The sequence below is a fragment of the Callospermophilus lateralis genome, chromosome 2, assembly GCF_048772815.1.
Source record: "Callospermophilus lateralis isolate mCalLat2 chromosome 2, mCalLat2.hap1, whole genome shotgun sequence".
Taxonomy (NCBI): domain Eukaryota; kingdom Metazoa; phylum Chordata; class Mammalia; order Rodentia; family Sciuridae; genus Callospermophilus; species Callospermophilus lateralis.
Window position 1 is genome coordinate 146259064 of NC_135306.1, and position 25643 is coordinate 146284706.

Consider the following 25643-nt stretch of genomic DNA (forward strand, 5'->3'; position numbering starts at 1 on the left):
GTTACCTAGGTACAAGATCATGAAGTTCAAAGAAGGGTGGCAGCAGTGTGATAAAGAAATGGCTGGATTCAGATGAGGAATTGACAGGAGGTGGAAATGATGTGTCCTGGGGCTTGAGAGTAAGGAAAACATCATAGATGAACTTTACATGTGGAGCATCACACCTGGATGAACAGAGGCACCATGTTCTGAAAGGAGAAAGATGCAAGAGCAGGGAGTCGAGGATGGAAGGCTGGTACCAAGAAATTTGGCTTGAAATTTATAAAATTCTTTTTCTAAAAGCCTCACAATAGTGATTTTATTAAATTGGTTGCTGGGCTGGGGTTGTGGCTCAGTGATAGAGCACTTGTCTAGCATGTGCAGGGCACTGGGTTCGATTCTCAGCACTGCATTTAAATAAGTAAATAAAATAAAGGTCCATGAACAACAAATAAAAATATTTTTAAAAAAACATTGCAGATGTCATAATTGTTAACATGACTTTACCAAACTATAGTTAACTGGTGCAGTTTACTGAGCTTATTTTACAAAGAAAAGAAAATGCCAAAACTGTTCCATTGCAGCCTTTTCTTGCTTATGTTTCACTGTAAAGCACAGTTAATGAGTTGGTTATCTCCTTCAACACATCAGTTTTCAACAAAATACATCTTGAACTAAGACTTCCAAAAAACTAGTGTAATTAACTTTTCATACTGTGTAATTTTATCTTAGTAAATTTCCATACGCTGAAACCATCCTTTGAAAGTGGATTCATAGCATCTATTCCAAAAACTCTATTATTAACACCAAAAGTTTCCTTTGCTAATTCAAGATCTGACTCTTCCTGTAATTTCTGAAGCCGCAGTTTAGATATCTGCTAATTATTCTGGTGTTGTGTTTGCACTTTAGGTTTTTCAGGTTCTTCTAACCTCTTTTTTTAAAAATATTTTTTCTTTTTCTTTTTTTTATTTCTTTATTTTATTTATTTATTATTTTATGTGGTGCTGAGGATTGAACCCAGCACCTCTCACATTTTAGGTGAGCGGTCTATCACTGAGCCACAACCCCAGCCCCTCTTCTAACCTCTTTTTAATTTCTTCTTGCCTTTTTTTCTGTTGTCATTCTTTTCTCTTCTATATTCCTGATTTTTTTAATTTTCTGGTTTTACTTCCGCTTCCTTGTTTTTTTGTTATCCCAGGTATGCTTGATGTTCTCATCCTCTTCTTAGCCTTCCTGGGGATCCCTGCCAGGGGTGCCGTGGTTCCCCACCGTCCACATTGGGTCTTCCACAGAGAACATGGAGAGCATTCCAGGAGTTGGAGTCCCCTGCAGTTGCCACTTCAGCCAGGCATGAGCATCAGTAAAGTGGGGAGTGATGAAGAGAAAGCACAATGGATGAAAATTATGAAATTCCTAAAAGAAAATTTAGGAGTTTGGTTTGAAAAGAATTGAAAACATCAAACAAAACCTAAAGAAAAATATTATATTGACAAATACGTCTGAATTTGGGTGTGTGTGGTGGTAGACCTTGTATGCACTAGGCTAGGACTCTACCAGTAAGGTACACCCCCAAATCACTGCATCAGAATTTTATATATATATATATATATATATATATATATATATATATATATATATATATATACACACACACACACACACACACACGTATATATTTTGTATATAATTTTTCATATATATACACACATATAATTCTAATTAGTTATACATGACAGTAGAATGCATTTTGATATCATACATAAATGGAGTATAACTTCTCATTCTTCTGGTTGTACATGTAATCATATGTGCACATAGGGTAATAATGTCCAATGCATTCCATTATCATTCGTACCCTCATACCCCCTCCCCTTCTTTCACTCATCTCTGTCTAAACCACATTACCTCTATTCTCCCTCACCCCTTATTGTGAATTAGCATCCACATATCAGAGAAAACATTTGGCCTTTGGTTCTTTGGGATTGGTTTATTTTGCTTAGAATAATATTCTTTACTTCCATCCATTTACCAGCAAATGCCATAATTGCATTCTGCTTTAAGGATGAGCAACATTCCATTGTGTATATATACCAACCACAGTTGTTTTATTCACTCATCTGTTGAAGGGCATCTAGGTTGGTTCCAGAGTTTGACTATTGTGAATCGAGCTGCTACAAACATTCATGTGGCTTCCTCACTGTAGTATGCTGATTTCAAGCACTTTGGGTAAAATTAAAATGCCTAGAAAAAAATGGGAAATTTTTCATGACATTGGATTTGGCAATGATCTTTTTTTATATGACACCAAAACACAAGCTACAAAAGCAAAAAGAGACAAATGAAACTACCTCAAACTTTAAAGCCTCTGTACATCAAAGGAAGTAATTAACAGAGTGAAAAGGCAGCCCATGGAATGGGAGAAAATTTTGCAAATCATATATTTGATAAGAGGTTAATATCCAGAAAGTATAAGTAATTCTACAACTCTGCAACAACAAAAACAAATAACCTGATTTAACAATGGACAAAGAAATTAAATAGATAATTCTTCAAAGAAGATGACCCACAAGCATCTGAAAAGATGTTCAACCTCACTCATCGTAGGAGAAATGCAAATCTAAACTACAATGAGCTTCAAATGGTGGTACACACCTGTAATCCCACTTATATTAAAAACTTTTGGACCAGCATCATGGGCTTGGGGATATAACTCAGTGGTAAAGTACTTACCTAGGATGCACAAAACCCTGGTTCAATTCACAGTACCACCAAAAAAAAAAAATAGGGCTGGGATTGTGGCTTAGTGGTAGAACACTTGGAGGCACTGGGTTTGATCCTCAGCACCACATAAAAATAAATAAAATACAGGTATTGTGTCCATTTACAACTAAAAATATTAAAGACAGTGTGCATCACAGTCTTGAAATTAAAAGCGCATACTAGACTGAATAATTAGGAAACTCAATCCTATGTCTACGGCTTCCACAAATATAAAATGGTTTTAGCAGTCACATTATCTCACTGTTGTTCACTTTCCTCATCTACAAAATAAAAGGTTTAAACTAGATTATCTCTATGGTCTCTTCCAATTCTATCTTCTATACATCTCAGTAGGCAAGAAACTTGAAACCATAGGAGACCTAGATCAAATCTCTAAGAGATAATTAAGAAATGTAATTATATTACTTAGGAAAAAATAATCATTTGCATGGATACCACATAAATGAATCTTTTTTTTTTTTTTTTTTTTTTTTGCACCAGGAATTGAACCCAGCGGCACTTTACCACTGAGCCATATCCACAGCCCTTTTTATTTATTTATTTTATTTTAAGACAGGGCCTCTCTAAGGTGCTTAGGGCCTCCCTAAATTACTGAAGCTGGCCTGGAACTTGTGATTCTCCTGCCTCAGCCTGCCAAGCTGCTGAAATTAGAGGCACGTGCCACCATGCCCAGCTTTGAGTCCCTTTCTTTAAAAGCTAGAATGAGGTTGACATCAAAACTACCTTTCTCTGCTGGGGACAGTGGTGCATAACTGAGGCAGGGTGGTTAATTCCAGGCTTGTCTAGTTACCCTCAGTAAGACCCAGGCTAAAAGTAAAATTTTAAAAAGGGTTGAGGATGTAGCTCAAAGGCAGAATGCTCCTGGGTTCAATCCCCAATAAAACACACACACACACTACAATGAAATTTCACCTCACACGCATTAGAATGGCCACTATCAAAAGAATAAAAAAGTCAGGTGCATACCTGTAATCTCAGCTACTCAGGAGACTGAGGCAGGAGGATCACAAATTTGAGGCCAGCCTGAGCACTTAGGGAGACTCTGTCTCAAAAGAAAAGAAGAAACAAACAAACAAACAAACACACACAGGGATGTAGCTCAGGGGTAGTGTTCACCTAGCATGTGAAGGCCCTGAGTTTAATATCCAATACCTAAGAAAAGAAAGAAAAAGTGTTGGTGAGGATGTGGAGGAAACTAGAGTCCTTATGCACTATTGATGAGAATGTAAACTGATGCAGCCATTATGGAAAACAGTAGGGAGTTTCCTCAAAAAATTAAAAATTGAGCCAGGCCCAATTGCACACTCCTCTAATCTTAGCTACTCAGGAGGCTAAGGCAGGAGGATCCCAAGTTTGAAGCTAGCCTTGGCAACTTAGCATAAACCTGTCTCAAATTTTTATAAGGCTGGGATGTAGCTCTGTAATAGAGCATCCCTCGGTTCAATCCTTAGCACCTCCCCCCCAAAAATATTAAAAACTGAATTAACACAGGGTTCAATTCTCAGTACCAAAAAATAAAAAAATAAAAAGTATTGGGAAGGGGGTAGGGATGGGGATATAAGCTCAGTGGTGAGGCACCTACCCAGCATGCTTGAGGCCCTAGGTTTGATCCCCAGTATATTATGTCATAGAGCAATCCCAATTCTAGGTATATACCCAAAAGTATTCAAAGCAGGATCTTAGGCTGGGGAGATGGGTCAGTAGTATTAGTGGTAGAGCATTTGTCTAACATGTACAAGGCTCTAGGGTCCATTCCAGCACTGCAAACACCAAGAATAGCTGATAGATTTAATATTATTTACCACAATAAAGAGATAAAATTGATTATCACATAAAATATATCATAAACCCAAAAGTGTAGATACAATTAAAATAATAAAATGTATGTCAATATACTCACCACATAGCTTCAAAACTTCACTTGCTTTTCCTTTTAGAGTTTTATCAGTGATATTTTTATCTATAGATAATGTATTTTTCCCTAATATTGAGCTTTATATAAATGGAATATTTCAGTACCACAAAGAAAAAAAAAGCAGGATGATTTAAGGTGTGGGGAAAGGAGACTGGAGGTGAAGTTGTCAGTGGTCTGTGCATGCATAATCAGTCTTCATGACTGACATGTTCAGAAAATGGCAGTTAGAAAAATCTCATTACTGACTCTCCATGGGGTTTTTTGTTTATTTTTGTCTTTGTCTTTTGGTACTGGAAATTAACCCAGGGAAACCTACCACAGAACTACATCCCCAGCCATTTTAATTTTTTTTTTTTTAAAGACAGGATCTCAGTAAGTTGCCCAGGTTGGCTTCAAACTTAAGACCCTCTTGCCTCAGCCTTCCAGGTTGCTGGTATTACAGGTGTGCACCACAGCACCCATAAAATTCCATGCCTTCTTGTGCTATCAGAAGATTCAGATAAAAACACATTAGCACAGGAACAAGACTTTTTACTCTGATACTCAAACACCAGGGAAGCAGAACATGGGGTTTAGAAATCCCAGGCTAACTTAAAGGACAAAGGTTGTACAACTAACATGGCATCTACATAATAGGCAGGTATCCAATCTCTTGATGTCATGACATGTAGAAATGGAGTTTAGTTTTATGTTCACTCTTCTTCATCATGTCTCTTCATAGGACTCATGACTTATTACCATCTCAGGTCTCCAAATAAGGTGTGATTTTTATTATGCTAATAAAGTTAACTATAGTTTACTTTAGAATCACTAAAAATTATGATTCTAAATCTAAACTTGGATTTAAAATCTAAAATTGTGTTTGCACCTCACTACCTGGAACTTGTCCCTTATCATCTAAGACAGTCCCTATTTTTATTTTATTTATTTTCGGAACAGGGCATACTATTATTCTTTCTCAATAGGTTTGATTTTAGTGACCTTGTCTTTCCTGGCTCTGGCTTCTCGGTATCTCTGTTGACCACATAGACTTTGAAGGCTAAACTGATTTTCCAACATCCTGTTTCCAGATGTATCTTAATTTCATGTCTTTAAAGGCTGATCTACTTTTTAACTCTCAATTTTCTGGTATGTCTGTTAACTATTAAGAATGGGGTCTAGCTTAGCCATCTCAATCTGAGGGTGGAGTTTTCAGATTTCTGATGTCAAAAGGTCACCCATCAGACATCTATGCAGGCCAAGAGTCAATGGGTTTAACAAAAATGGCCTTCAAGTTCCTGAAAAGTAACCCAGGCAAATGTAACCATCATAACCTACATGTCAGAGGTGTTACTTATAGTAACCTCCAGTGATTTTTAAAGTCAACCAGAAGCAAGTGATAAAGGATTTATTCAAGTTTTCCCTCAATATCATTGCTCCAGGGGAAAAAAGGGAAAGGAACTTTCATTTTATCTGTACTGTTTTATTTTCTTTATAAAATAAAAAGCACCCCCACCACCCCCGGCCCCTGTCCCCACTACCACCCGCCCAATAAGCAACAGTTGACTACCTACATCGGCCATTTAGTATACCGGAACCTTTCGTGCAGGGTTCTGGCGTAGCACGCATTCGGAAGTGTTTGGGCGCTGCACCTCCGTGCGCCATGCCCTTCAGCCCCGTACTCTGAGGAGACCGTTCGCCGCTTAGGCCCTGAAAGTGGTCGCGGTGGTTTTCCTTATAGTTGGAGGTCCGAGGCCAGGCCTCAGGTAGAAACGGCATCACCATGATGGACGGAAGGCCGGGCCGAGTGCCCCTACAGTTCCTGCCAGATGAGGCTCGGAGCCTGCCTCCGCCCAAATGGACCGACCCGCGGCTTCTCTACTTCGGCTTCCTGGGCTACTGCTCTGGCCTGCTAGATAACGCGCTCCGGCGGAGGCCAGTGATGTCGGCGGGTGAGGCCTGCACGGGCGGGGTCTCCCAGGAGGAGAGGGGTTTGCAGGCCTGTGGGTCGGCTTCGCCGTAGGCCTGCGCGCGGTGCATTGTTTTTCTGGGCCTTTATGTTTTTCTGGTCTCCCTCGTTTCCCTGGGCTGTCTGCCAGGTTAGCTCTTCGGAATCGGGCACAGCCAGACTGTCATTTTTCACTTGAAGGAACTGACAGTGCGGTGACACAGGGACTTATCCGTGACCTTACAATGAGTCTGTGAAGGACCTGCAACTGTTAAGTTCCTGCTGTGCTTTGTGTAAAAATGAGTGTTCACTCCATGCCATACATTACTGACACTCCGTGGACGTTATAGCATTTAGATCTTTGAAAATTTTGGGGGAGGCATTCTCCTCAGGAAAACAGCTTCATAGAGATTAAAGCAGTTTGCCCAAGGTCAGTGGCTAGTAAGCAGCATAGGCCTGTTTTTAGACCCCGGAGTGTATTGAAACCAGTGCTTCTCAGTCTTAGTGACCATAAGAATAATCTAGAGATCTTGATAAATTCGGACTCTGATTGATGAGTTCAGGGGACAGGCCCCGGGTAACAGTTACATCTGCTAGTTTGGGAACCCACACTTTGAAAATGTCAGTGACCAGCAGGCTGAATTTTCTAGTAGAACATTACTGGCTTTGTGTCAGAGACTATTTTGACAATAGCTGATACAGTAGCTGTGCTAAGAACTATGGATTTCCAAAGGGAAAAAGGAGAGAAACAACTTTGGAAGAGATGCCTTTGAACTTACCTTTGATTATCAGGTGAACTCAGAGAACATAGGTAAAATGCCTGACACACAGAAGGAGCTGGGTGAAGTTCCCTTTCCTGAGCTTTTGTTATGCAAACAGTTTACCATGTATTTATTCAACATTGAACTTTTGTCCATCTGGCATTGGATACATGGGGTAAGGAATACTGTCCCTGCTCTTAAGCTCCTAGTCAAGTCAGGGAAACAAACAATAGTCCATTACTGGTTTCAGTGTGATAGACACTTTTGTTCTGATAGAGGTGGGTGAACAGGGAGTTCTTTTCGAACACAAGGAGATACAGATAGATGGACTGTTCCAGAGAAAGTAAAGGTGGCAGAATTATGAATTATTATTATAATCTCACTTCATTGTCTATTTAACTGTTCTGGGAAATAGAAGAACATATTAGTTAAGAGCATAAACTTTGGGACTTTTCAGCATCTTCACCCTACTAGCCATTGAATTCTAAGGAAGTTTTCTAACTCTGAGAACTAGATAACGTTTATAAAGTACTTAACACAGGAGTGGGAGTCAGTTCCTGAGTTCCCCTGAATTTTCCAAAATTGCTTTGGAAAATTTAGTAAGTATGGAAGACTATTGAAATTGTCATCCTCAGCAGCATTTGTTAATGCATATTGTACTTTGTCTAGCTTAGTGCCTAGCATATAGCAGACTAAAGTATGATACAAATACTTATTGAGCCAGGCACAGTGGTGTACACATATAATCCCAGTGAGTTGGGAAGCTGAGGCAGGAGGATCTCAACTTCAAAGCAAGCCATAGCAGTTTGGCAAGACCCTAATCAACTTAGCAAGACCTGTCTCAAAATAAAAAAGGGCTATGGATGTGGCTCAGTGGTTGAGTGTCCCTGGATTCAATCCCCCTACCAAAAAAAAAGGGAGGGGGTAACTTACTGAACATATAAGTAACATGGTAACAATTCTCCAAATATTTGTAGACCAAATGGTCATATCTGTTAAAAAACAAATTGTGATTGGAAATGGTGCATACCTGTAATCCCAGCAATTTGGGAGGCTGAAGCAATCAGGAGGATTTTAAATTCACAGCCAGCTTCAGCAACTTAACAAGACCCTGTTTCAAAAATAAAATAAAAAGGTCTGGGGGTGTTATTCACTGGTAGAGCACCCCGGGTTCATTTCCCAGTAACACCAAAAAAAAAAAAAAGAAAAGAAAAGAAAAAAATGTGCAAATTTATTCATTTAGGGAAACAGGTATGACACGTAAATGATGTTTCTAAGAGGGTTGGAAAAAGGGGAATGGAATAGATGGTGGATTTTCAAACTAGAGTCTTAGCATTCCGTGGATAATAATGGAATATTCTATCAATGAAATAAAAATTTGCAGATCTTTTTAAATTTTTTTATATTTTGGTATCGAGGATTGAACTCAGCGGTACTCAATCACAGAGTCACATCCCCAGCCCTATTTTGTATTTTAGAGACAGGGTCTCACTGAGTTGCTTAGCACCTTGCTTTTGCTGAGGCTGGCTTTGAACTTGCAATCTTCCTTCCTCAGACTCCCGAGCTGCTGGGATTACAGGCCTGTGCCACCAAGCTTGGCTAAATTTTTTTATTTTTGTAGATCTATTTTTCAATAAGCAGACATTATCAAGTAGAATTTTTCTTAAGCTTTTCTCACAACTCTTTTTTTTTTTTTTTTTTTTTTTGGTACCTGGGATTGAACCTGGGGGCATTTAACCACTGAGCCATATCTCCATCCCTTTTATATATATATATATATTTTTTTTTTAATTTTTTTTTTATTGGTTGTTCAAAATATTACAAAGCTCTTGACATCTCGTATTACATATATTAGATTCAAGTGGATTTTGAACTCCCATTTTTACCCCAAATACAGATTGCAGAATCATATCGGTTACACCTCCACATTTTTACATAATGCCATATTAGTAACTGCTGTATTCTGCTACCTTTCCTATCCTCTGCTTTAAATTTTTTTTAATATTTATTTATTTATTTTTTTTTTTTTAGTTCTCGGCAGACACAACATCTTTGTTTGTATGTGGTGCGGAGGATGGAACCCGGGCCGCACGCATGCCAGGCGAGCACGCTACCGCTTGAGCCACATCCCCAGCCCCCCTTTTATATATTTTATTTTGAAACAGGGTCTCACTGAGTTGCTGAGGCTGCCTTTAAACTCATGATGTTCGTGCCAGCCTCCTAACTGCTGGGATTACAAGCATGTGCCACAGCACCTGGCTCTTTTCTTTCCTTTCCTTTTCTTTTTTCTTTTTTTTAAATATTTTTTTTAGTTGTCAATGGATGTTTATTTTATTTATTGATATGTAGTGCTGAGAATTGAACCCAGTGCCTCATACATGCTAGGCAGGTGCTCTACCACTGAGCCACAATCCTAGCCCTCTTTCCTTTTCTTTACTGGAGATTGAACCCAGGACCTCCATGCATTCTAGATAAGCACTCTACCACTGAGTTACATCCTTGGCCCTTTTTGTTTTAAGACATTGTTTCACCAAGTTGCTGAGGCTGGCCTTGAACTTGCAGTCCTCTTACTTCATTATTTAGAGTTGCTGGGATTATAGGTATGTGCCACTACACCCGGCCTTCCACATTGACTTTTAAAACTCTTGTTGCTGTTTATCACTTACCTTCCCTAAATTTAGTTATTTATTATTTCAAGTTCAATGTAAAGATTAGGGAAATAGGGATTTGGAGAAAGGGCAAGCCATGCTTTTGTAACAGGGACACTGACAGCATCATCTAAAACATATGAAGTCTTTCTCTGAGGAGTATGGATCAATGTAGATAGGATCTAGATCTTTGTCTGATCTATTGGCACATGAAAGAACCTGGCACACTTTGGTTTACCTTACGGCAGGTAGCCAGTTAGGGGAAGCAGTGGCTATTTGAGTCAGGGAAGAATACAAAACAGCCTGGGCTCTGTCCATTCCCAGATTGTAGGAATATTTTGCAATTGTATTGCTTCCCACATTTTCCAAAGTACTTGTATATGTATTTTGTCTTAGTGTATATACTACTAGTAGTGGGTAAGATGGAATGGTACCATGCAAACCAAACATGGCAGGCTCCCTGCCTCCCTGTGTGGTGGACTGTGGCGTTGAGGTCTTGCACTTCCTAGCTATACCAAGCTTGGCTTTACAGGTAGCACTGAGCCATAGTTCATTATTCTGTCATGTGTTGCCATCAGAGTCTGCAAAAGTAGTCAACCCAAACCAAAGGATAGTGGTTGAGGGATGTTGGTGACCTTGACTTTTTCATAGGGGATAAAGCCATTAGTAATCCTACCTGTACTCTAAAGTGGCAAATATGACATGGAATCTTTGAGGACTGGGTTCTTATGGAAAGATTCATGGAACAAGTGGTTTTTAAATACCTTTGAGTAAAATACCTTGAGTGAAAAATAAGGACCATTATTTTTAATGGCAGACCTCCAGTGAATACACCAGAAAATAGGAAGTATCTTGCAGAAATTATGTTTGAATCATTTAATGTATCAGGAGTCTATCTACACTTTTGTTTTTCTTTTTCTCAGGCTTTGAGATGTAGTGTTAGATCATTTATTTGTTGACTATTTATTCTTTTAATGAATGCACTGGATGCAATAAACTTCCTCTTACTACTGCCTTCATAGTGTCCCAGAGATTTTGATTTGTTGTATCAGTGTTCTCATTTACTTCTAAGAATTTTTTATTTCATCCTTGATTTCTTCCACTATCCATTCATCATTCAATTGTGTATTATTTAGTCTCCATTTGTTAACAGTAGCTTCTATTTTTTATTTTATCGTGATTTCTAATTTCATTCCATTGTGGTCTGATGGAATGCAGGGTATTATCTCTGCTTTTTTGTATTTACTAAGAGTAGGAAAGACAGTAGAATGAAACAGACATTATTGCTGTATGTGTATATGTGACTGCATGACCAATATGATTCTGCAACATGTACACTCAGAAAAATGAGAAATTATATCCCATCTATTTATGATATATCAAAGTGCATAAATGTGTTCTACTGTCATGTATAACTAATTAAAACAAAAAAAAAATTTTAAAGAGTCTATCTCATTGCAACTCAGGCAGTGCTGCCTTTAGCAGCCTCTTGGATGTCTTGACAAGTTGGTGAGCATACACTGATGGGCATAGTTATTGACAGTGGACATGGAGTCACCTGTGGCAGAAGGTTATATAATTGGAAGCTGCCATCAAAACATCTTTTTTAGTTATGTTTTTAGTTATGCATGGACACAATATGTTTATTTGTTTATTTATCATGTGATGCTGGGGATCAAACCCAGTACCTCACATGTGCAAGACAAGCACTCTGCCACTGAACTACAACCTCAGCCCTCAAACACATCTTGATTGCAGGTAGATATAGTATGTATTTTCATTCAACAGCTGCTAAGGGAACAGGAGGTAGGAATCCCTCCTGAGCAGTCATTGGGAACTGTAGCAACCTTTAAGGAAAAATACAATTACATTTGTCCTGAATTAGCTAAGTATAACATGGATCCCTGGAAGTAGATAATATAGTTCATGGGTATCTGCAATCAACCAGAAGAAATTCATTATAGATGTTTGTTCTAAAAGGTTCTTGGGTTATGAAATAATATTTCACCCTGAGTTTGCCAACCCCGATCTCATGGAATTCATCTTGGATGTTGTTGATAAAGTAATACAGAACTGTCCCATCAGTGTATGTCATCTGCCTTCTTTTAGTCATTTTTCGGGGATTGACAGGCTTGACAATGTTCAGGGAATTTGGACATCAACTGCAGAAAGATTTAAAAAGAGTGTTGGTTGCCAGATTAGCTCTTCACTAGAGCTCAGTGGCAACAGAATGAAACCTAAGCCTGTGGATGTTCAGGTGGTAATATATCATCACATGCAGCACTATGCCGGGTAGTTTGAAGGCTTGATGCTGGCCTCAACTCCAGAGTTCTTTCAGGGCCATCACCCTAAGAAGGACTTGAAGAATACACCTGTAGCATCTGCTGCCACAATGCTGTCTTTGGAGTCATGTTTTAGTGTTTGCCTTAAAGTCTATCATCCTTCAAGTTCATAGAAAAACAGAACAGCAGACTTTTTTGCCATGTTTGCTAGAAAATGATATATTTTATCAGGGTGACATTAAGTCTGAACACTAAACATTATTGTGTGAGAATTATGGATACTGTATGTGTTAGTTTTTTTGTTTGAATTTTCTGGAACTGTTTTATAGAAGATGATCATTTGAGGTTGGTGAGTGTTGGATGAAATGCTATCTTGATCCATTATAATAAAAGCTGTTAGAATCTATAATATTTTTCAAAAGGTGTAGTATAGCTGTTTAGTGACCCATGATATTTATATTTATGTTCAAATATAAATATTTATATTCAAATATAAATTGGGATATACAGACAAACCAGATCACTTATTGCTTTTATACCATATGTAGACTTTACCTCTGTCTTAATCATATTCTGAACAAGCAGTAGAATATAAGTTTATATAGGTCTAAAGTTAACTTTATTGTAAACAAAGTGTTGTTGGGTTGTTTTTTTTTTTTTTCCTTTGTTAATTCAGGATTTGGCACTTATCTACCTTCTTCCATTGAGTATTTTATAAAACATGAAATTTTAAAATCGTAGGTTATGTTTGCAGATTTATTGTTGTTTTTCATGATCACTAGATTTCTTTAAGAATATGGCAGATGGCTCAAGGTCACTTTCAGTTAAGGTTCTTTCACAATAGCCATATAGAAAAGGATTGTTTTCCTTTATTTTTTGTAGTATGAATTGAATGTGTTCTACTGTCATGTATAACAAATTAGAATAAATAAATAAATAAAGCACCCAAAAAAAGAATGATAGAAGAAATATCATAGCAATAAATTAGATATCTAAAAATGTTAAAATGTAGTTCTTTATGCACAATGACTGATTTGCTTGTTTTGGGATTTGTCATTTGAATTTCAGGTTTGCATCGTCAGCTTCTCTATGTTACTTCCTTTGTTTTTGTTGGCTATTATCTTTTAAAACGGCAAGACTATATGTATGCTGTGAGGGACCATGACATGTTTGCGTATATAAAGTCACATCCGGAAGATTTTCCTGAAAAAGGTATTTCAAATTAATTGTAGAAAACCTTGTTCCTTACTCTGTTGTATTCCCTGATTAATCCTATCTATGCTAGAGGCTTCATGTGTGAAGCCTTCTGTATTCTATGACTCCTACATCTTTGTCTAGATCGAAATCTTTTTTTATTGAAGGAGTGGAGAGAGATATAGGGGATTGAACCCAGGGGCACTTTTCCACTGAGTTATATCCCTAGCCCTTTTACTTTTTTATTTTGAGACAGAATCTTTCTAAATTTAAGTTGCCCAGGCTGGGCTCCAACTTGTAATCCTCCTGCCTCAGCCTCCAAAGTAACTGGGATTACAGGTTTGTGCCACTGTGCCCAGCAAACATGAAGTTTTTAAATTCATGTATCAAATTTTTGACTGAGGACTTCTGTGTCCCTTGAATAGCAAACAAAATTCATGTCCCCTCTGCCTTCTCAAACCTTCTGCTGAGCTTCGAACTCTTCCTCTCCCACTGCCACTGCCTTGGTTCAGGCCTACCTAGATAATATCTTGTTTGGACTGTGATACCTCTAGCTCACCTCTGCCTTCAGTCTTGCTTCTGCTAACAGCAAATCTGGTCATATTTCTATATATTGTCTCTAGGATAAAATCCAAACTCCCTAGGATGGTTCATCTCCACTGGCAGAGTCAATTGCTTGTCTGCTGGTAGAAACGCTTTGCCCATTGGTCCTTCTATCTTCCACATTATGTCTGTATTACTCCCTGGAATGTAGTTTAATCTTTGTTTTCCCAGCCTCTAGCACAGAACCTACTACACATAGCAGCACTTATAAAATTAACAGCTGACCTAAACCTGCAGGGAATCCTGCTTTAGCTTCTATCACTCACCTTTCATAAAATGTTGCCAGGGGCTGGGGATGTGGCTCAAGCGGTAGTGTGCTCGCCTGGCATGCACGCAGCGCTGGGTTCAATCCTCAGCACCACATATAAATAAAGATGTTGTGTCTGCCGAAAACTAAAAAATAAATATTAAAAAAATTCTCTCTCTCTCTCTCTCTCTCTCTCTCTCTCTCTCTCTTAAAAAAATTAGGGGGGGTATGGCATGACCTTGAAGGAGATTCTGGGATGCTGACCCTTTCCTTCCTCTCTCTTAAAAAAAATAAAATTAAAACAAAATAAAATGCTGCCAGGAGAGTCCTGGCTGGAGGAAAGAATAAATAGGGAAGGCACAGATCAGGTACTGGAGGGCATCAGCAGATGTGGTCAAGCTCACCATGTCCCCACTAGTCAATGGAAGAAGCTCAGGAAATGCTTGTCCTGAACCTACGCTGTATCATTTGGACATGTGCTTTCTTATAACATTCTTCCTTTGGCCCCTATTTCCATCTTGTCCATGGATCAGGTTCCTGCTCAAGGTTTATCATCTGAGTGAAGCCTTCACCCAGCTATAGACAGTAATTCCCTCAGCACACTGTTGCTGTTAATTGTGAATATCATTGTAATATGATTTTTATTACCCACATTTGGCACACTTACACACAATACTGATGAGCGTATATGTATGCTATTTGTAGACTGGAAATTTAACTTACTAGGGCAATTTTTATCTTCCCAAGGACTAAAGATCCTTTTTTTTTTTTTTTTAATATTTTTTAGTTGTAGTTGGACACAATATCTTTATTTTATTTATGTGGTGCTGAGGATCGAACCCAGGACTTCACACGTGCTAGGCGAGCACTCTACTGCTGAGGCACAACTCCAGCCCCCTAAAGATCCTTTCTAAACATGTGAATGAATGTTGGAAAATTTTGAACGTTTTAAATATATAATAGATTTTTATGTACTTTCCTATGTATGTAAATGTATAATATAAAGCATTTAAATTTCATTAGGCTGACTTGGGGATATAGCTGAGTTGATAGAGTGCTTGCCTTGCATGCACAAGGCCCTGGGTTCAATCCCCAGCATCACCAAAAATTAAAAAAAAAAATTTGTAAGGCTGACTGACTGATCCCAAAGGTCCTGTTCAACTCTAAAACTTTATTAGTATTACAATACAATATTCCCAGGGACTTGAGTCACCTATGTGATGTTTATGGTGTCTAAAAAAGCTGTTTTGTTTTTTTTTTTTTTTTTGCCAGTGAAGAGTTTAAATACTAGTACGATCAGTCCCAGTGATACACACTTATAATCCCTTGGGAGGCTAAGGCAGAAGGATCCCAAGTTCAAGGCCAGCCTGAGCAACTTAGCAATACTCTGTCTCAACATAAAAAGTAAAAAGGCTGGGCTGGGGATGTGACTCAAGTGGTAGCACGCTCGCCTGGCATGCATGAGGCACTGGGTTCAATTCTCAGCACCACATAAAAATAAAGATATTTTTTAAAAAAGGCTGGGGATATGGCTCAGGGGTAGAGTGCCCCTGGGTTAAACCCATTAAAAAATAAAGTACCATTAAAAATTAAAGGTATATTGGGGCTGGGATGTGGCTCAGGCAGTAGCACACTCGCCTGGCATGCATGCCGCCCGGGTTCAATCCTTAGCACCACATACAAAGAAAGATGTTGTGCCCGCTGAAAACTAAATAATAAATATTTAAAAATTCTCTCTCTCTCTCTCTCAAAAAAAAAAAAAAAATATATATATATATATAAAATTAAAGGTATAAAGCCATAAATCAGGTGTGGGGAAACTCAGAATCATTGGATGTTAGAGCTGAAGAAATCTTAGGGCTAATTCTTTTTTTTTTTTTTTTTTTTAAAGAGAGTGAGAGAAGGGGAGAGAGAGAGAGAATTTTAATATTTATTTTTTTTTTAGTTATCGGCGGACACAACATCTTTGTTTGTATGTGGTGCTGAGGATCGAACCCGGGCCGTACGCATACACGCATACCAGGCGAGCGTGGCTACCGCTTGAGCCACATCCCCAGCCCGAGGGCTAATTCTAATTCCTAGAAGTGAGTCCCACTAGCTAGGCAATCTTCAGCCCTGGGCCTTCTGAATCTTTGCCTAGATATTTCCACTTGCTCCCTCTGTCAGCAGGTGTATATATAGCCACTTCATTCTGTCTTCTAGTGGATTACCAACAGGTGTGTCAAGAGCATCCTGCACTGACTACAGGAGCATGGAGGGTTTCAACACATTAGTTGAAACTGGCCTCTCCTAGCTGACCTGTAACCTTCCTGTTTATTTCTTCCTTCATCCCTTTAGTCAGGATATTCCTAGGAGTAACTTTCCCCTCCAGGTAGCCATCTAGATGTCACCACAGATTTAAGAAATAAAATATTTCAGTGATTTCCAAGCCATTGTGGTACTAGAGATTGAACCCAGGACCTAGCACATGCTAGGCAAGTGGTCTATCGCTGAGCTACATCCCTAACCCTCCACCATCACCACCTTTTTATTTTGACATAGAGTCTCACTGAGTTGCTCAGTATGGCCTCCAACTTGTGATCCTTCTGCTTCAGCTTCTCAGTAGCTGGGATTATGGACATGTGCACAGCATGCCTAGCTAAGAAATAAAACTTTAAAAAACGTAATTGTAAGATAATTTTTTTAATCTTTTTTTTATAGATAAGAAAACTTATGGTGAAATTCTTGAAGAATTCCATCCAGTGCGTTGAAGTCTTCAAAATATTTGCTCCCATTTACTAAGATGTTTCTAAATTTTATGGAACATATTTCCTCCATGACAGCCGAAGTTTATGTTAATCTGTATAACACCTATAATTAAAGTAGTTATCATGAACAAGTATTCTGACTCTTATTTTTTCATTTTAAGAAGAAATATGGCTGGAGTTGTGGCTCAGTGGTAGCACGCTCGCCTAGCAAGCACGAGGCCCTGGGTTCGATCCTCAGCCACATAAAAACAAACAGATAAAGTATTGTGTCCAACTACAACTAAAAAATAAATATTTAAAAAGAAAAGAAAAAAGTAGTTCATCATAGAGTGGTCACTTTCCATTGACCCAGTTTTAAGAGATTCGGAAGATTTTTAAATGGAGTTTAGGGGCTGAGGATGTGGCTTAGTGGTAGAGTGCTTACATAACATTTGTGAGGTCCTGGGTTGAATCCCAATACCACAAAATAATAAATGGAGTTTAGTTCCAATCAGAACTAAACTCCATTTATTCTGATCAGATTTGGAAAACTTCAGCCCATGGACCAACTCTGGCCCACTGTCAATAAAGTTTTATTGAAACACAGCCACTTTCATTTGTGTATATGGCTGCTTTCATACTACAACAGCAGGGTCAAGTAGTTATGACAGAGCTTATAGCATGCAAGGCCTAAAATAGTTAATATCTGACCTTTTTCAGAAAAGGATTGCCAGCTTCTGTTCTAATGTAAAATAAGCCAGATTATAAAGGGTTTTGTGAATCAGATCATTTTAACTTGATTCCTTAAGTATGGGGAATTCAGTAAAAGGGTTTTAATTGGAATAATGGTCAGGTTTGTATTTCTGAGCCCCCTTTGCAACAATATATAGGGTGGTTTGGAAGGAAGACACTTAAGGCAAGCACAGTTAAACATCTGATACTGCACAGGAGTGTGCTCTTAGGTGAATCATCCTGGACAAAGTGAGCTCAGCTAGCACAGTCTACAGTGGAGCTTGACACAGTCAGAAGTAAAAGCACCTTCCTGGAAGGAGGTGGTTCTTTATAGTCAAATCCAAATGTTTGCCAGGCACAGTGGAGCACACCTGTAATCCCAGCAACTTTGAGACTGAGGCAGAAGGATCACAAATTCTAAGCCTCCACAATTTAGCGAAACCCTGTCTCAAAAAATAAAAAGGGGTCTGGGGTTATAGCTAGTAGTAGAGCATTTGCCTCACATGTGTGAGGCACTGGTTTGATTCTCAGCACTGCATATAAATAAATAAGGTCCATTGACAACAAAAAAAAATTTTTAAAAATAAATAAAAGTTGTAAAGTGCCCCTGGGTTTTAAAGTTCCCAGTACCACCACCACCCCGGCCCCCCAAAAAAATTCTAAAAAGCTTGTCCAAAAAGCTGAAATCTTATAATCGGTAGTTTGGGGAACATTTGTAAAATTGTATACATGATTTCAAAGCAGAAGTTTTCTGGGAAAAATAAAGTTATTCTATTTACTTGAGTATCGCTTGTAAAAAGTAAGACATTGGAGAAAGTGCTTTTGAAATAATAAAGAGATGTACAAATACAAGGTATTTTTTCTTTATTGCTACTGCAATAAATAGGTTTATAGTTCTTGCTCAGCCTCATCAGTGGTTGGCAGGCGTAACAGTGAGGTACTCATCCCGAGGGACTCCTGCTACCTCAGTTAAGGACTAAAGCAAATACATAGGGGAAGGTGGGAGAAAAATCAGTCTATTACAATCTGATAATTTCTCATATACCAAGTTCTTTTGATTCATCTCGTTTCATTTTTGTAACTTTGTGAGGTAAGTTGTCCTCATTTTATACATGAGGTTACTTAGGCTCCAGTGGGTGAATAATGCCTGAGGTCACAGGGTGGATGACTGCCAAGAGGAGGGAAGTGAACTTTGGTCATAGGCTAACACCTCTGCTCTTCTGTGACATACTAGACTAACTTTGTCTACTCCCTCATGAACCACTGGCCACCACCCTGAGCTGGTAAGAGGATTAAATGGAGTTGTGAATAGCAACACATCCTAAAGGTGAGCCAAGGACTGGAGGTCACAAATTGATGCTCAGAGGGAGGTAGGGAAGCATCCCAGAGACACAAGTTGCCTTCACTTCAGCTGCAGGTCCAGGTGTTTCTGGAATCAGGGCTGACACACTGCTGCAAGTCCTCATCACAGTCTGCATTCTCTCATGTAAAGTGATCTGTGGAGTGCAGAAAATTTTAAAGAACCAAATGAGTCTAAATTCAACAAGGCACTGTGATATACCTATTAAAATAGGAAGAGCAAGGGGAATAAGTTTTGTCACTGCTGCTGGAAAACTGGCAACACTTCAGCTGTGAAGAAGAACCAGATTCTCAGCTGGGATCACTCATCTGGTTTTTCCTCTACATTTAGTGGAAACTGAGATGCAGAAAGGTCAAATAGGTTCTCTAGGATATTACAAAAGAAAATGGCAGAGCCAAGAAAAGAGCCCAGATTTTTCAATATCTGCCAAACCATACTTTGACCATGAATAAAAATGAGGTTAAGGTATGTTGAAATACTGTAGTATAGAATAGCTGCTGTGGCCTTTATGACTATTTGTTTGGTCAAGAAGTTGGATTTTACTGGGTGTGGTGGCTCACACCTTTAATCCCTATGGCTCAAGAGACTGAGGCAGGAGGCTCACGAGTTCATCAGCAAAAGCGATGTGCTAAGCAACTCTGTGAAACCCATCTCTAAATAAAATACAAAACAGTGCTGGGGATGTGACTCAGAGGCCAAGTGTCCCTGAGTTCAATCCCCAGTACCAAAAAAAAAAAAAAAAAGAAGTTGGATTTCTACCAGGTCTTCCATCTCCAATTCTCTTCTGCAATCTACGCCCTAAGGAGCACAGAAAATCCATCAATGTAGAGAAAAGAACAAGAATACAGGGCTGGGATTGTAGCTCAGTGGTGGAGCACTTGCCTAGCACATTTGAGGCACTGGGTTCAATCCTCAGCACCGCATAAAATAAATAAAAGTATTGTGTTCATCTACAACTAAAACTATTTTTCAAAGTAATGATAATTTATTAGACAGTTAATATACAAGTGATTTAAGTAGTACTCAAATGCCAGTTGTTATTTTTTATTACTATCATGATGCAGTGAAGAAACTGAAACACAAAGAAGTGAAGTGGCTTTCTCAAGGTCTCAGCTCAGTGGTAGAAGCAGGACATGAACCCAGAGCTCAGCTCTTCTGAGGCCCCCTGGCTGTTGATCCAGTTCAATTTAATTCAAGAAGAAACTCTGGAAGGCAGCCAAGAAAATCTCAAGGAGAGAGAAAAGCAGCATTGAAGTTGACCGTTTGGGTTTGAGATGGAGAAACGAAAACAGCTGGGAAAGTACCTGGAAAGAATTCTCTATAGACTTTGTGGGTAGGGAGGGCATGTCTATTCTCCATCATTACAGAGTGGGAGAGAGTAGGTATCATGGAAAGAGCACTCAGCTCAAAGCTGAGGTCAGTCTTGCTTTTATCTTATTTTTTTTATATTGAAATAGGGTCTCACAAGTTGCCAAGGCTGGCTTCAAACTTGGGATCCTCCTGCCTCAGCCTTCTGAATCACTGGGATTGCAGGCATGTGCCATGTGCCTAGCTTTAATCACATACTTAAAGAAGTTGACAACGAGAACATTCATACAGGTATAAGCATTCACATACTTACCAATAAATGCACACAGACACATTTGTGCCCATGAGTTATGCATCACAGGCCACTTTTTTCTTGTCTCCATAATAGTTCACTGCCATTACTCATCAATACTGAGTCAGAAGACTAGGAAGGTGAGCCCAGTCTTGAGCCTTCCCCAGGTGATTCCAATGGCCACCTGATGTGTGGTGACTCTGTCTGAGAGCCAACCTGCTCCTCTCTTGTTAGATTGCACCACCACTCCCTCTTCCCCGGGAATATCCCTCCATGGACCCGGACCCTTTAGCATAGCCACCATTACCTTCCCTAGAGTCGGAGGCCTACAGGACCTGTCCCGTCATTTCCTGGTATTTTCTTGTCACTTCCTGAGCTTTCACAGTCAGGTGAGTAAGGATACGATGGAGGCTGGAGAAGTGCACATGGAACTGGGTTTCCAGGTCCAGCTCCCCGGAGACCTCTTCCTTGGCCTCCTCTGTCTCGGCAGCTTCCTTTCCAGCCTCATCCGCTTTGCGGCCGGCCACCTTGGCCTGCCACTCCTCCCTCGGCAGGAGCCCATGTTCCACATCCATCCGGATGGTCTTGAGCATGGTGAAGTAGGTGTAGAGATCAGGGGCCCCCATCTGGGCCTGGCCGCCATGTCCACCCAGTTGCACATCCCTCAGAAGGCTGGGGATCATCACCACCTGCTCCATGTTGCACACCACAGCCAAGTACCGGTCCACAACGGCCAACAGGCAGTTTTTAGGGTAGCGCTTGGTTAGTACCGGCATGGTTGCCTGCTTTTACACAATGAGTTGGGAAGACTGCCCCAGCACTATTTCTAGGCTCTGGTTCTGACCGCAGATTGACAGGAAGCCAAGGCCCAGTCATTGGGTCAACACAGCCCTGTTTTAAGCCAATCCCAGGGTTTGGGTCCCAAGGTCTGTATCAGGTGATCCACTGCCCAGGGACAGACCCGCCAGCCTTTTGCTTGTCATTTCAGTTCTACAAGACTGCCTCAGTAAGAGCCCAGCTCTTCCACTGGCAGCTTGCAGAACTAGTTAAAGCAAAGCTTTTCCCTTTGGCAACAGACGCACTTGACCGCAGGAAAGTCAGTAATCCTTTCAGATCACCTGAGGTCAAACTGAGTCTTTGCTACCCTCTGAAAGCACAAAGCTTACTTCTTCAACCCAGAGTAACTGTGAAATGAACACGGGAAGAGTGTCATGAAATGAAATAGTTTGGTGTGGGGCAAAGAGCACTGAAGCGGGGGCCAGAAGTCTAGAAAGAAGGGGTCTGGATGTTGGCCATGCTCATGTCCCCGACAATCTTCCTTATAGAGGGTGCTTTTCCACCATGAACTTGACTAGGAACAAAACTCTTAATAAGATGCATTAGCCTTGTGTTACCTCAATCAGTCAGCAGGGTAAAGAATTTGCATAAAATTGTTTCCTAAACTGTGAGCAGAAAACAGCAATTTTTCCAAGTTAATTAATTCTAAAAATTAATTTTAAGGGCTAGGGATGTAGGTCAGTAGTATAGTATTTGCCTAACATGTGAGGGCCTAGGTTTGATCATCAGTCACACCCCCTTACTTCCTCCCCCCAAAAAGAATTTGACTACCTAAAGCTGGGCATGGTGGCTCATGCTGATAATCCCAGCAATTTGGGAGGCTGAAGCAAGAGGATAGAAAGTCAAGGCCAGCCTGGGCAACTTGGTGAGATCTGGGCTGGGGTGTAGCTCAGTGGTAGAGTGCCCGCCTCGCACATGTGAGGCACTGGGTTTGATCCTCAGCACCACATAAAAATAAACAAAGATATTGTGTCCAACTACACCTAAAAAAAATATTAAAAAAAAAAAAAGATCTGAGTAGAGCATCCCTGAGTTAAATCCCCAGTACCATAAAAACAAAAAACAAAAAATATCTCTTAGTAAGCCTTTGATGAATTCACTTCTAGTCTTCTAACATTGTTTTTTCCTTGACTGAGGAAAAATTTTTTCAAATATTTTCTCCTCAAGAAAACAGGACTTCTGGAAATGGAGTTGTGGCTCAGTGGTAGAGTGCTTGCCTAGCATGCATGAGGCCCTGGGTTCTATTCTCAGCACCCACCACATACACATAAATAAAATAAAGGTCCATCAACAACTAAAAAAATATTTAAAAAAAAGAAAATAGGACTTCTGGGCTGGGCAAGGTAGAACATGCCTACAATCCCAGTTATTTGGGAAGATAAGGCAGGAGGATCACAAATTCAAGGCCCATCATGGCAACTCAGTGAGACCCTGTCTCAAAATTAAAAAGGCTGGGGATGTAACTCGGTGGTAGAGAACCCCTGGGTTCAGTCCTTGGTATTAGGAGAAGGGAAAAAAAAAAGGAAGGAAAAATAGAAATGGGGCTTCTCTTGTATACAAATCTCTAGGGCTGCTAAGCAATGGGTATAGACATTTTTCATAAGGCTGGACAGTGTCACTGGGTTCTGGAGCTACCCACAGGCCTCTTGGGATACAGCCAGGCTCCACACAATCAACTGAAAGGTTTGGAAATCTCTGAAGGGGAGGCCTTTGCTGCCCTGGTTTTGTAACTCCTTCTGAATTTAGGTCCAGTCCCTAAGGGCATTACTCCCTGTGTTAGTTCTTACATTTTTCACCCAGCCCCAGGGTTACAAACTAAGAACTGGAAACATGGTGTTCTGCTCGTGGTCAGGGCATGCTGAAGTTGGCATGAGGGCTTGCCAGGAGTGGCCTAGCAGCTGCCTCCTGATTCTTTTGCCCAATGACCTGGATTACCCCTAGGCCTCCCTTGCCCCATGTATAAAACTGAGAGGGCTGAACTTTGTTAAGGTCTCTCCACTTCAGATTTTTAGACTCCTCCCAAGCACATGGCTAGTATATCTCACTGTTATTCTGCCTATGTGCGCATTTTAATCCCATCTGAGGCCATTCTATTTCCAGACATGTTCCTGAGCTTGAACTAGAGAAATGAATGAGTAAATCAAGTGGAAAGGGAGAGAGTGACTTAGCAATTAGGCAACTAAATGGCCTCTGTATGAATAAGTGTAGAACACAAGGAGGCCTGGGAAGGAATGAGGGAGGGTCTGGCTGACCAGGGTCCCCTGGCCAGCAGGCTAAAGACTGAGACTGCCTCTAGGTCTCCCTAGAAGACAGAAGGACTTAGTTAAAATGTTGCCAGTCATGTGTCAGGGTAGAAGACAGACATGGAGTGCTAAAGGGACAGGCTGGACTCAGGGAGGTTCTAGGTGTGGGAAGAGAAAGAAAGCAGGAAATGTGTTTCAGAGGTTATAGTATATTTCCTCCTCTCAAAGATGCCGCATCCGGTCCAGCAGGGCCATCACAGGTGGAAAATCCCAGCAAAGATGGGGGAAGGAAGCAGCAAAAGCTGGACTAGACCTCAAGCTTCATTGGATTTCCCAAGTCTTTCCTCCCACCACTCCTGAAGGAAACTGAGGCTGAGTAAGGTGCCTCCTGGCATGGCCTCTGCAGAGCTGTCTATGGCCTCGCCCTGAGTGCCCCAAGCTGGGCAAACTAAACTGGCCCAGATAGACTGGAGTCAAAGTCCTCAAAGTCCAAGCCAGGAATAATGTATGAATGTCATGCAAGGATAAGATAATCAGGTGATATCTGGGGTTGCCAGACCCCAAGTAACCCTGGCTGGCCTTGAGGCCAGGTGGCTACAGAATGGACACAGACCAAGGTAGAGACAAGCTTTTCAGTTTGAAAATGTTGTATACAAACACATCACCTGATGTCTATGGGCTCCAGGATTTTTTTTTTTTTTTTTTTTTTTTTTTTTTTAATGTGCTTGTGTGATGCTAAGGTCGGAGGGAACCAGGGGTCATGCATGTTAGACAAGTGCTCTGGAAATCTCCAGTTCCCCAGGCTATTTGGGGGAGGGGATACTGAGAAGGAATCCAGTACCACTGAGTGATATCCCAATCCCTTTTTATTTATTCACTTATTTTTTGAGACAGAGTTTTGTTAATTTACCCAGGCTGGCCTTGAACATGCAATCCTCCTGCTTCAGCTGCCCAAGTTGCTAGGTTTACAGGCTTGTGCCACCACACCTGGATCCTCAGGCTATTTTCCTTCACATTGTCACTCCAGTCCTAGCCAGGGAATATATGGAGTCAAGAAGTGAGAGGCTTTGTAGTCATAATATGCCCCCTCCCCCCCACACCACTCAGCTAATACAGTCTGCTCCAACCTCCTGCTTTTCACACAGGGAAGCCCATGTATTGAGAGCCTACTATGTGCAGCACTCTGGGCCTGGGATTTAACAGGACATGAGGGCAGATGAGGTCCAGGCACTTGGGGCAGTTTATTTATTTATTTATTTACTTACTTGAAAATATATATATATATATATATATATATATATATATATATATATATATATATAAAATTTAGTTTTCATGGACTTTATTTTTTTAAATTTATATATGGTTATATATGGTACTGAGAATTGAACCCAGTACCTCACACATGCTAGTGCTCTACCACTGTGCTAAGACCCCATCCCCAGTTTTTATCTATTTGGGAGAGAACCATCATGAGCATATGCACAGATAAATGTGATTAGCATTACATTGTGACATACCCTTTGGAGAAAACAAAACAAGGTAACAAGACTTGCTAGTCAAAGACCAGCAGCATCTAATTATCCCAGGGCTCACCAGAAATACATATTCTTAAGCTCAGCCCAGGGCCTACCACATCGCAGCCTGGGAATGCCTAACTCCAAACATGGTTCTTTATTTTTTTTTAAATATTTATTTTTTAGTTGTAGTTGGACACAATACCTTTATTTCACTTATTTATTTTTATGTGGTGCTGAGGATTGAACTCATGGTCTCGCACGTGCGTGTGAGGCGAGCGCTCTACTGCT

The 25643-nt window shown here is 40.2% G+C and overlaps 2 protein-coding genes, 1 long non-coding RNA gene and 1 pseudogene across 4 annotated transcripts; 2 read left to right on the forward strand and 2 right to left on the reverse strand.

Moving 5' to 3' along the window:
* Positions 1-623: 623 nt before the first annotated feature.
* Positions 624-6738, reverse strand: LOC143392702 (uncharacterized). Of its 2 annotated transcripts, XR_013090399.2 has the most exons (4): positions 6229-6738; positions 3727-3912; positions 2071-2220; positions 624-1392 (listed from the first exon to the last, which is right to left on the reverse strand). It is a non-coding gene; the product is annotated as an uncharacterized LOC143392702 (long non-coding RNA). The 2 variants fall into 2 exon arrangements; XR_013090398.1 differs by lacking the exon at positions 624-1392 and having other exon boundaries at positions 1856-2220.
* Positions 6290-17218, forward strand: Ndufc2 (NADH:ubiquinone oxidoreductase subunit C2). The gene is made up of 3 exons (XM_076846591.1): positions 6290-6606; positions 13362-13505; positions 17038-17218. The coding sequence occupies exons 1-3, from the start codon at positions 6438-6440 to the stop codon at positions 17085-17087; spliced, it is 363 nt and encodes a 120-aa protein (XP_076702706.1). The 5' UTR covers positions 6290-6437; the 3' UTR covers positions 17088-17218.
* LOC143392701 (actin-related protein 3B-like) lies at positions 6614-13353 on the forward strand (annotated as a pseudogene).
* A 1424-nt stretch (positions 17219-18642) lies between the features above and the next one.
* On the reverse strand, positions 18643-21591 carry Thrsp (thyroid hormone responsive). The gene is made up of 2 exons (XM_076846590.1): positions 21063-21591; positions 18643-19291 (listed from the first exon to the last, which is right to left on the reverse strand). Exon 1 carries the CDS (start codon positions 21529-21531, stop codon positions 21082-21084), a length of 450 nt encoding a protein of 149 aa, XP_076702705.1. The 5' UTR covers positions 21532-21591; the 3' UTR covers positions 18643-19291; positions 21063-21081.
* Positions 21592-25643: the final 4052 nt, after the last annotated feature.